This window comes from Pongo pygmaeus, chromosome 5 (genome assembly GCF_028885625.2).
Source record: "Pongo pygmaeus isolate AG05252 chromosome 5, NHGRI_mPonPyg2-v2.0_pri, whole genome shotgun sequence".
Taxonomy (NCBI): domain Eukaryota; kingdom Metazoa; phylum Chordata; class Mammalia; order Primates; family Hominidae; genus Pongo; species Pongo pygmaeus.
Genome location: NC_072378.2, coordinates 57,497,009 through 57,509,748, shown reverse-complemented (window position 1 = coordinate 57,509,748; position 12,740 = coordinate 57,497,009). Strand labels below are relative to the sequence as shown.

The 12,740-nt window shown below is 41.2% G+C and overlaps 1 protein-coding gene across 10 annotated transcripts in view; it reads left to right on the top strand.

The window, feature by feature from the left end:
- Nucleotides 1–12,740, top strand: part of DST (dystonin) — a 481,968-nt gene that overhangs the window by 43,942 nt on the left and 425,286 nt on the right. For all 10 annotated transcript variants that reach the window (XM_054493134.2, XM_063666280.1, XM_054493142.2 and 7 more), the window contains exon 3: nucleotides 10,227–10,427. In XM_054493134.2, coding sequence (XP_054349109.2) covers nucleotides 10,227–10,427 — 201 coding nt within the window. The remainder of the gene's footprint in view (nucleotides 1–10,226; nucleotides 10,428–12,740) is intronic.

Sequence of the window (12,740 nt, the reverse complement as noted above, 5' to 3'; positions counted from 1 at the left end):
AAACACTGTATTACTAACCTGTGAAAGTTTATCTAAAATAAATGTACAGGCCGAGCACGGGGGCTCATGCTTATAATCCCAGCACTTTGGGAGGCCGAGGTGGGTGGATCATTTGAGGTCAGGAGTTCGAGACCAGCCTGGCCAACATGGTGAAACCCTGTCTCTACTAAAAATACAAAAATTAGCCAGGCATGGTGGTATATGCTTGTAATCCCAGCTACTTGGGAGGCTGAGGCAGAAGAATTGCTTGAACCCAGGAGGTGGAGGTTGCAGTGAGCTGACAGCATCCCACCGTACTCCAGCCTGGGTACTGGAGTGAGACTCCATCTCAAAATGAATAAATAAAATAAAATAAAATAAAATAAATGTACAATTCAGCTAGGCACAGTGGCTCATGCCTATAATCCCAGCACTTTGGGAGGCTCAGGTGGGAGGATTTCTTGAGGCCAGGAGTTTGAGACCAGCCTGGGCAACATGTGAGACCTTGTCTCTTTAAAATATTAAGTGGATATAGTGGTGCATACAGGTATTCCCAGCTGCTCAGGAGGCTGAAGAAGGGTGATCACTTGAGCTCAGGAGTTCTAGGCTACAGTGAGCTATGATCACACCACTGTTCTCTAGCCTGGGCAACTGAGTGAGACCTCATCTCTATAAAATAATAAATAAAAAGAAATGTGCAGTTCCTTAGACTTTTCCAAAACAGACTCTTTGTTGTCATCATACCTCCAGGGACCAATGTTCTATAGCAAACAATGACTAGTTATTAGAAAAGATTTTAAAAAGGTAATATTTTGCCCCACTTTCCTTTACTTGCCAGGGAATACATTCTCTCTGAAAACAGAAAGGTATCTTCTAGATACATTATTTTTTTTCCCCGCTGACAAAATGACTTCCAGGACCAATCTTTTAATGTAGGGTTATTAAAACAACAAACAGTTAAGTTGCTCTAATCCTGAGGGTCCCCCTGCATGTAGCACAATGGGATACAGTATTATTAAGACCAAAACTACTCACTCACCACACAGTAAGGGGCAGGACCTTTGGTTTCTCAGACTGTACTCACATGATGGCGGCATCAGCATCACTGGAGGATTTGTTAGGAATGCAGATTCTTAGCCGTATCCCAGACTTAATGGATCAGAAACTCCAAGGTGTGGCCCAGAAGTCTGTATTTTAATGAGCCTTCAAGGTGGTTCTGATGCTTGATAAAGTTTGAGAACCAGTGAGTCAGGGTAGTGCAAACTCCTGAAGCAAATATATACTCATTGGCTCAAACAAAATATAAATGTGTTTGTTGTTTATTTAAAGGTACAGGTGTGGGTAAACAGGTTGGTAGAGTGGCCTCTTTCTTGTAGTTATTCAGGGACTTGGGCTGCTGGAAGCATGGTTGCTTCAAAGGTCGTGCTGGCCAAAAGAGGAGAAGAGCATGGAGAAGTGGCTGTGGGAAGTGCTTATATGCTAGGTCCAGAAATGGCTTATATACATACACATTTCATTGGCTAGAGCTCAGTCACATGGCCTTATCTAACTGCAGGGGAGGCTGGGAAACGTAGCCTAGCTCGTGACCAACAAAAAAAGGCAAACATGGATAAAAGACAGAACTATAAAAGAAACCAATTACATTGAAATATAAGTTATTAGAAATATTTTTGACAGCAGTATAGGTACTTTTTAATTAATGCATTGAATAACAAGATCTAGTGGTGTTACAGGAAAGGAGTCCTGATTGAGACCCCCAGAGAGGGTTCTTGGATCTCCCACAAGAAAGAATTCAGGGTGAGTCCATAGAGTAAAATGAAAGTAAGTTTATTAAGAAAGTAAAGGAATAAAAGAATGGCTATTCCATAGACAGGGCAGCCCCAAGGGCTACTGGTTACACATTTTTATGCTTATTTCTTGATTATATGCTAAACAAGGGGTGGATTATTCATGCATCCCCCTTTTAGACCATATAGGGTAACTACCTGACCTTGCCATGGGATCTGTAAACTGTCATGGCGGTGGGGGGAGTGTAGAAGTGAGGACGACCGTAGGTCACTCTCATTGCCATCTTGGTTTTGGTGGGTTTTAGCCAGCTTCTTTGCTGCAACCTGTTTTATCAGGAAGGTCTTTATGACCCGTATCTTGTGCCGACCTCCTGTCTCATCCTGTGACTTAGAATGCTTTAACCGTCTGGGAATGCAGCCCAGTAGGTCTCAGCCTCATTTTACCTAGCTCCTATTTAAGGTAGAGTTGCTCTGGTTCAAACGCCTCTGACAGTGGCACATTTACTAACTACTGTGATTTTGAAGTAACAAGTATAAATAGTATTTCAAGAGATCTGCAGCCACTACAACTTAATATTTAAATCTATGATGATTTTTGGTGGCAAAAGTCACAAGTACTGTTAATGATACCAGGTTTATGGCCTACATTCATAATTGAACCATATTTTAAATTTCAATTATAAGTTATTGAAAATCAAGGCATATTTTTTCTGTATCCAAGTTCGTTGACTGCCCTCTTCATCTCTCTCAAATTTTATCCATGGATCAAAGAGCTTCTACGATACACTTTATTTCTAGCCTGGGATGAGAGGAATCTTTTGATTTTTTAATGGAGCATTATAGACTTTATAAGCAGTAGCTTATTGAGCTTTATAATATTTACATATGGTAAATTTGTATCTTGTATAACACAAAAGTAACATTATATATACATATATGTGTGTATATATACGTGTGTGTGTGTATATATATATACACATATATATATGCATTTTCTTTTTTTGTTTTGACGAAGTCTCACTCTGTCTCCCAGGCTGGAGTGCAGTGGTGCAATCTTGGCTCACTGCAACCTCCGCCCCTGGGCTCAAGCAATTCTTGTGCCTCAGCCTTCCAAATAGCTGGGATTATAGGCGCGTACCACCACGCCCGGCTGGTGGAGACGGAGTTTGACCATGTTGCCCAGGCTGAAAAGTAATTCTATAGTAATGCTCAATGGGTCAATGTGTTAATTTTCCTCTTTTCAGATGCGTAATCAGTAAACTTGACAGTAGTTTGACCTTATAAAACAATAATGCTTACCTAAAAATGTTATTTTTTTCCAATTTCTGCCTCATCCATCTAAATTGTTAATAGATCTTTTCTTGTTTTAATCAGTCAACATATATTCCTGAGCACTTCCAGTCCTGTGGATACATGTAGAAGATTAATTCTGAATGCATTACTGCCTTATAATCTCTTTACATAAGAGCAGAATGTTGAAGGGCACTGGTTGGAGTTAGATAAACCTGGGTTCTAATCTGGGCTTTTCTAATTGCAACTTTTTGCCTTTAAGAAGATTACTCAACCCTGAAAAGCCTGTTTGCTTGTTTCTGCAGGGTGTATATGGGCTAAGTGCCTAAATGGTGCTTAGTAAATTATTGCTATTAATATTTCCTCCCTTTATATGCCCATCTACACATACACAACCAAACAGCCTGGTTGTCTGAGAATTCAACCTCCAAGGAAAATAGCGAACCACTTGCAAGTTTTAACAAAAAGTGTGTGCGTTAGAGATTTTTGTTTGTAGGTAACAGGACCTGACTGTCTGACTTAAGCCAATAGAGAGTTTAATACAACTAGATTGTGGAACTCACAATCGAGACTGGATGTCTGGTTAGAACAAACAAAACCAGGCAGCTTCAGAAGGTCTTTGGTGTAGCCATTGGAACTAATGAACTCCTGATTTTTTTCAGTCTTTACTTGCCTCCATGTATTATTCACAGTCCAAGCAGAGAAATTTGAATTCACTGAGTCTTGGTTATGGGCCTACCCATGAGATGTACTGGGTTATTAAGAGGGAAGATCTGGAGTGGGCTCTGGAGCATCTTGGTGTAACTATGTATGAAGACATACTCATCATCGGGAAATGCAAATAAAAGCTACAGTGAGCTATCACCTCACATCTGTTAGGATGGTTGTCATCAATAAGCCACAAGATAAGTGTTTGTTGATGAGGAAATGAAGTGGCTACATTATCTGGGGTAAATACCCGGGGTTCGTTGTCTTGCACCAAGAAAATTTAGGACAGGGACACACTTGAGGAGTTTAGGGGCAGAGGTTTAATGGGCAAAAGAAAGAGAAAGAAAAACATCTCTCTCTCTAGTGAGAGAGAGGGGACTTCTGAGAGGAAAAGGCTGGCAGGCGGTGAACGCCCCGAATTTTATAGTCCGGCTTGAGGAGGTGGTATCTGATTGTTGTAGGGCTCACAGATAGATTTGATCAGGTGTGACGTCTACATAGCGGGCCTGGAGGGCTGATTACCCCACCCTAATATTATTATGCTAATGAACTCTTCCCTTGGCCAGCGCCATTTTGTCTTCTCCTTACTGTACACGTGGCTGGCAGAGAAGGGAAGATGGAGCCATCATTTTGAATACGTCTAGTCCCAGGTAGTTCTTTCCTGCAGGCATCTACCCGTGAAAGCTCTCGGCTTGCTTGTCTATGTCTGCAGCTTGACTTTACAGGCTGTTCTTTGTTAGAAAATGATTTGGGGCTGCTTTTCGTTAAAGGGAAAACCTGACTGAGGACTTTTGTACCCTGACTATCTGCCTAGTAATTTCTTCTTAACTCTGGTATCAGAAGGCTATGGAGAAATTGGAACCCTTGTACACTGTAGGTGGGAATGTAAACTGGTGTAGCTGCTATGCAAAACAGTATGGTGGTTTCTCAAAAAGTTAAAACTAGAATTACTAGAATTAGATGATCCAACCATCACACTTCTGGCTAAATGTACAAAGGGGTTGAAATCAGGATCTTGAAGAGTTATATATGCTCCTATGTTCATTGCAGCATTTTTCACAGTAGCCAAGATATGGAAACAATCTAAATGTCCGTGGAGAGATGAGTGGATAAAGAAAATGCAATATAGGCTGGGTGTGGTGGCTCACGCCTGTAATCCTAGCACTTTGGAAGACCGAGATGGGTGGATCACCTGAGGTCAGGAGTTCAAGACCAGCCTGGGAAACAAAGTGAAACCCCATCTCTACTAAAAATATAAAAATTAGCTGGGTGCGGTGGCCTGTGCCTGTAATCCCATCTACTTGGGAGGCTGAGGCAGGAGAATTGCTTGAGCCCGGGAGGTGGAGGTTGCAGTGAGCGAGATTGTGCCATTGCACTTCAGCCTGGGTGACAAAGCAAAACTCTGTCTAAAAAAAAAAAAGTAGAGAAAAAGAAAATGCAATATATGCGTACAATGGAATAGTACTCAGCCTTAAAAAATGAAGGAAATCCTGGCATATGCAACAGTATGGATGAACCTGGAGAACATTATGTTAGGTGCAATAACTCAGTCACAGAAAGACAAATACTGAACGATTCCATTTATATAAAGTATCTAAATTAGTTGAATTAATAAAATCAAAGAGTAGAATGGTAGTTGCCAGGGGCTGGAGGGAAGGAGAGATAGGAAATTGCTGTTCAATGGGTATAAAGTTTCCCTTATGCCAGCTGAATGAGTTCTAAAGATCTGCTATACAACATTGTACCTAGAGTTAACAATACTGTATTGTGAACTTAAAGGTTGAAGAGAGCAGATCTCATGATAAATGTTCCTCACACATGCACATGCACACCACACACACACACACACACACACACACACACACACACACACGACTGCACATCTTGGGAAATGATTATCCAAAAGGTGCTGATAATTTGGGGTGTCCTAAGAATGATAGAAGTCCACTACTGACAGGCTTCCAAGTGTCCATCACCTAATGGTTGAAGAGTAACTCTTATTGACCAGGCATGGTGGCTCACGCCTGTAATCCCAGGACTTTGGGAGGCCGAGGTGGGCAGATCACGAGGTCGGGAGATCAAGACCATACTGGCCAATGTGGTGAAACCCCATCTCTGTACTAAAAATACAAAAATTAGCTGGGCATGGTGGCGCATGCTTGTAATCCCAGCTACTCAGGAGGCTGAGGCAGGAGAATCACTTGAACCCGGGAGGCGACGGTTGCAGTGAGCCGATATTGCGCCACTGCACTCCAGCCTAGTGACAGAGCTAGACTCGGTCTCAAAAGAAAAAGAGTAACTCTTATTAACACCTGGAAGAACTTATAGCACCACCTACTGTTTCAAGCTAAAATTTCCTCTGTTAAAAGACATGTTTGTTTTTTTTTTATATTACTTAGGACAAGAAAGTGTCATAAATCAAGGAGCTGTAATTCCTTGCAGTTATTTAGGGAAATAAAGGTGAACGGTCATCGTTGTTTATAGTGTTTGTAATCATAGCTGTGAGCTGCTGATGTGTAAATTGCTGCTGCCAGATCCAGGACGTGAAGCAGTAATAATAATGATAATAATGTATTAAGTATTTTTTCTATGCTGTATACTGTTCTGAGTACGTAATGTGGATTATCTCATTTAAACACCACCATTACTCTACAAGAGAGATGTATTGTTATATGCATTTGACAAATTAAAGAAGAAGCAAGGCACAGAGAAGTAATTTAGCCAAGACCACACACCTAGTAAGTAATAGAGCTGGTATTATATTTGAACCCAGGTAGTTTGACTCACTGGAGAGTAATAAAGAACTCTCTCCTAATGATTGGTACCTCGCATGTGTCTGTCTTCAAGGCACAGCAGCAGTGTGACTCATTTTCCTATTTCCACCTGATTTCTTTTTTAGTTAGTATGAATAATACACTATTGTGTTCAAGGCTATATTTTATTCACACAAGTAATATCCATAGTAATTATAGTGAATGTTTCTGTACTACTATGTGCCAGGCACTCTTTGAAGTACTTTACCTACATTACTTTATTCTTTTCAGCAACCCTATGAATTACTATTTTAATCCTTATTTTATAGGTGAGGAAATCATTAAGTAACTATTCAAAATCATACAACTAGGAAGTGACAAAGGCAGTATTAGAACCCAGATCGTGGCTGCAGAGTCTGTGTAGTATACTACAGTGCTTATAAATAGTTATTTTAAAATAGTACAAGTAAATTTGGGTATAACAGAAATAACTGAGGCAGTGCTCAGATCTGGAGGAAAAATGTTAAGGTGGAATGAAGATGCCTGAAGTTTAGGAAAGACTGATTTAAGTGATTTAGAATTTTTGGCCGCGTGCGATGGCTTAAACCTGTAATCCCAGCACTTTGGGAAGCTGAGCTGGGCAGATCATGAGGTCAGGAGTTTGAGACCAGCCTGGCCAACATGGTGAAACCCCATCTGTACTAAAAATACAAAAATTAGCCGGGCATGGTGGCGCATGCCTGTAATCCCAGCTACTCAGGAGGCTGAGGCAGGAGAATTGCTTGAACCCAGCAGGCAGAGGTTGCAGTGAGCTGAGATCACGCCACTGCACTCCAGCCTGGGTGACAGAGCAAGATTCTGTCTCAAAAAAATTTTTTTTATATCATAAATAATTCTGCATTGAATATCTTCCTGGGCACTCTTGGTAGAATTTCTCTAGGGTAGATACAGGGATGTGAATTCACTGAGTTATTGTTTTGCAGAATGGCTGTGCCAACATGTTTTAATCTCTGTCATTTGGTTACTTTAGCGAAGTTTTATGCAGTTTTTCTCCCTAAGTGTTTCTAGAATTTGTAGTCCACTGAGGACTATTGGTAATAATACCAGTTAAGCAAAATCTGGTTGCTTATTACTCATAAGGGAATCTACATTCTTACCAAAGAAATGTACAGAACTTACTCCACTATTACAGAAGCTACTGTATCATCAAATGTTTTGTTCATCCTACCAGAACACCAAATTTCCGAATTAGAATGCAGGGGCTATGGGAGATAATGCCATCTAGTGGTCAAACTAAACTCTGGTTCCTAGAGGTTCTTAGTCTTCAAAGTGTAGAAAAATTATCAGAGAAGCTTGTTAAAAAATGAGATTCAGAAGGAAAGACAGAGAGAGAGAGAATGAATGTGTGTGTGTAGAGGGTGGAGGGGCGGGCGGGTGGATGGGGAATGTCCAGGAAGCTGCATAAAAAGCAGCCTGTATGGTTGTTGGTTTTGATGTGTGTGGTCTAAACTGCCCTAGAATTTGGTTCAGCATTTGGCCCAGTTCCCTCTTCTCCTTAATCCTCTTCTCCAGCAGCTGCTGTAGTACCTCCTGAGTTACGTGGGAGTGGTGGGGATGTTCTGGGACTATTTTCGGTTGAAGAGGACGAGCTGAGCTTGCACGCAGGGGCGGGATGGGAACAAGACTAATGTATTTGCGGATGGATTAGGAGAGCCCAAACAATGACCTCGGTTTTGCCAAATCCATTTGCATTTTCTCCTTACCGATTTATGTTGAACTCATTGCTACTTTTGACTCTGGGGTTAACCCGCTCCTTTTTTTAAAATTCTCTCCTTCTTCATATCCTTCAGCCTGGTGTACAGGCTCTCCGTAATTGGACAGTAGCCCATCTTCCGGCTCCCTCAGTGAGAATCCCACTGTACACATTTATCTTTCAGAATCCCACAGAATCATTATTACGCCTTTTCTCATACTGCTTATCCCTCTGAAATTCTTACTCCTCATTTTTTATGCATTTACTGCAGACTTTAAGCCTTTTATACATCTTTAAAAATTCAGAAGACACACAAACTGAAAGAAGCCCTTCTTGGATCATTTACTGTTTATCCCTCACTAGTTTCCCACCATATTTAGCTTGTACCCTCATACCAGCACATTATCAATAATGTTTCTTATTGTTGTAAATACTCCACCCATCTATCATCTATGTATTATTCATTCATTTCTTATGTCGTTTCCTTTGTCTTCAATATAAATTCAATTCATTCTTCAAATGCCACCCACTCAACTAAGCCAAATGTTAACTATTCTCGGCTTCATTCATTGATTTCCTTCCCTGAGATCTGCTAGCGCTGAGAGTCTACTACTTTAACCACTTTAACCCTTCATTATGCAGTCCCATGTGTTTATGAACTCTATGTTATATTTCTCCTTCTGCTCTCCAGTAAATTGTAAGCCATGAGGACCAAGACTATTTTATGTAATTATTGATATTTTCCAAAATTGCATGTTCTCAGCTGCATAATATGACTTAGCTGACATGTTTCCATTGTCTGAGTTGTCCTTATACTCATCTTGCTCTAAAAGAAGAGGAAAATGACAATTTTATTAAGCACTTCCTATGTGTCAGATACCATGCTTAGAATTTTACATATGTATATACACACACAGACACACACACACAGATACACACACACACATATATACATATTTTTTTTATCTTATTTTATTTTATTTTTTAGATGGAGTCTCACTCTGTCACCTGGGCTGGAGTGCAGTGGCGTGATCTTGGCTCACTGCAACCTCTGCCTCCCAGGTTCAAGCAGTTCTCCTGCCTCAGCCTCCCAAGTAGCTGGGATTACTGGTGCCCACCACCATGACCAGCTAATTTTTGATTTTTAGTAGAGACAGGGTTTCGCCATGTTGGCCAGGCTGGTCTCGAACTCCTGACCTCAGGTGATCCACCCGCCTTGGCCTCCTAAAGTGCTGGGAATACAGGTGTGAGCCATTGCGCCCGGCTGGAATTGTACTTATATTTATGTTATTTAAAACTTAAAAGCCCTGTGAGTGGAATGTTACACATTTTGTAGGTTAGAACAGTTGGACTCAGAAATATTTAATACATTGTATAGCTATAATTAAGAAGTCAGCATTTGGACCCAGGCCCATCTGACACCCAAACCCATACCCTTTGTGCCACCTCATTGCTTCCATTTGAGTTTGGAACCCTCACTTTGTGGTGTTTTGCAGTGATGCTTTGCATTCCTGCTCTTTCCTTCCTCAGAAAGAGTCTCTCTCAGGAATGTAAAGTGGCACTTTACCCTGGAATGATATCCTGTCCCGCTCCCTACACTCTACTTCAGGCCAAAGTGGAAACACCCTTCTTCACTCACAGTCTCCCTGATGCTTCAGTCAAGCAGTGTGCCCACCTGCTTTTTTTCCCTCCTTTTTTTTTTTGTACTGGCTTTACTCAATTAAGAACATTTCTTGATGTAGAATAACTCTGGGCCCTGAAATACTGGGGTGCTTTAAAGAACACTTGTGGGGAAAACTTACTTGCATGTTAAGCCTCCTCCATGCTCACTTTGGGGGTGCACGTGATCTCACTGAGTATAGTGACTTTTGGAGCTCTTTGTATAACTAGCCCTGGAGAACTTCCAAACTAACTCAATACAAATCTGGATTTGCTTGGTTGTGTTTTCTGCCACAGGGATTCAGAGCAAGCCCTCGGCATCTTAGAAGACGAGTTGCAGCGGCCGCAGCTGCCCGTCTGGAAGAAGTGAAGCCCGTGGTGGAAGTTCACCATCAGAGTGAGCAAGAAACTTCAGTGAGGAAACGAAGAATCAAGAAGAGCAGCCGAGTCCAGCCAGAATTTTATCACTCTGTTCAAGGTGCTTCAATCAGGAGGCCTGTAAGTAGAGAACTATCTTTTATAAAAATATTAAATTCACTGTCGAATCATGTGGTTGTTCTTTTAGTTTAAAAACATTGTCAGATTCACTTTGAATTATTAGGTTGTTGTTATTCCCAACAAGTGGCAGTGTACTCACATGAGTTCCAGAAAGGAATATGGTTTCATAGAATGTTCTAGGGTGGATAGATAGTTGACAAAAAAGCAAGAGTTAGTCACTGTCAGGCAGCTGATATGAAAGCTGGTGAACTCCCAGCCCTGCTGAAGCTGGGGTTCTAGAATGAGGATGGGGACATAGAGTCAACAAATCTAGGTGTGTGGTAATGAGAGAACTGGTGAAGAGGATGACAACAAAACCAGTGTCAGGATAGGAGAAGCAGTGAAGGAAGGTGGGGCTGGAGTCTTGGGCAGTAGCAGTGGCTGAACTCCTCCTGGAGGCTCTTGAGCCAGTGGGGACTGTGCATCCCTCCACACCCAGCCTAGGGTAACTCTGTAAGTGTCCTGGCCTTCTCTGGTGTGGCCTTTATATTGTTATAAGGCAGCACCATTGTCCTTTTCTAACCTGGTGCCCTGTTGGCCACAATGCCACCTTTCTTCAGAAACTCAGGGCTCAACTGGGAGCTGGTCTTCTTCTCCTTCTCACATCCTGAGCACGTTGTTCTGTGTGCTCTGATTTTTCTTTCCTTGGTTCTGACTCATAGGCTTTTTACCAAGGCTGGGGCTTAGAAAATGCCATTTTAAAACTTGTAAAGTTACTTTATGACTGCAATAATTTTATGTTGCTTTGGCATTAGAAAAAAGTGTCTGTATGGCTCATTTCTATGCTGTGGGGAGCCTGTTGTTGTTTCTTGTGCCAACATAGGGGAGCCATCAAGATTTGGCTTGAAAGTGTCTTTGTAAATTATTGAAACAGAACTGCCCTTCTGTGGGGGTAACTGTGTGGCAGGCACATGTGGAGACTGTGCGAAGGCCAAGAGAATGTCTGACTCAGTAACCAGGCCAACAACAATGGAAAGAAGTTAAATTCCTTTACAGGAAAGGATCTGTTTATCATAACCAATTGAAAAAAGTACATAATTAGAAATGAGGGTTTATTTTTCATGATTCAATAAAACAAAGGCTAAGTAGAATTTGGTATCTATGCAGAGAAATATGAAATGGTAGGAAAATTTACTCATTCAACAAACATGCATTTTATATAGAAAATAAGGGACATACAGATATGTGTTAACTAACAGTTACTGAGGGCTTAGTGTGTAACAGACATTATTTTATGTCACTCATTTAACAATTCTATGAGGTAGATGTTATGATTCCCATTTTATGGATAATGAAACTGAGCCCCAGAGAGGATACATAACTTGCCTCAGATTACCTAGTTGTTTGGGGTAGAGTTTAGGATTTGGATCTAGGTGGCCTGCCTCCAGAACCCAAGCATGTACCTCTACCATCTGTTACTTTCCTGTAGTACCTGGTCACTAGGAAATCACAGTCGAGTCAATCAACAGACATGAAAACAAGCAATTATAATGCATGTTCTGTGCTTTGAAAGTACTGTTCTAGAGTTATACACAAGGCATTATGGAATCATCTTGGATCTCCAGAAATATTTACAGATAAGCAGACACCTGAGATGAGTCCTGACAGATAAGGAGGAATTTACCGAGTACAAAGTAGAAGTAGGTATCTTCTGCATGAGAAAAACATATATAAAAGCACAGAGATGTGGGAGGGTATGGCATTCTCAGTGAACAGCTTGAGGTGGTGCTGGCACATGAGACTGGTGGGTTGGGTAGAGGCCAGATTAGAAAGGGCTTGTACATTATGCTAAATATTTGAACTTATTTTGTGTAATAGGGATCATTTGAAGGTAGGGAATAGGTGAATTGTTTCTCTTACCCGGAGTCTAGCTAATTCTTTGCTTCTTCTAATCTCCCTATATGGATCAGGATTGAGAAGTAAGTGACTATCATTAAAGTTTAGAAACTCTCAACCATCATTATTCTCTCACAAGCCCTCTACATAACTGCCTTGGTTAATAAGACATAGTCTTTATGCCTCTGTGACTTTGAACCTGCTGTCTACTTTGCCCTTGAATGTTTATCCTTATTCTTTGTTTGCTTGGTAAACTTCAGTTCATCTTTTGAGACTGACTCATGCTCGGATAGGTCAGGTGAAGTCTTTTCTGATCCTTCCTATCAGAGTGAGGTGCCCTTAGTTTTGATTCTCAGCACTAGGTACAAACCTCCAACATAGCAATTACCCCAGCAAAAAAGGAGGTCTCTGCAGTAAGACTCACGTGGGTTCAAATCC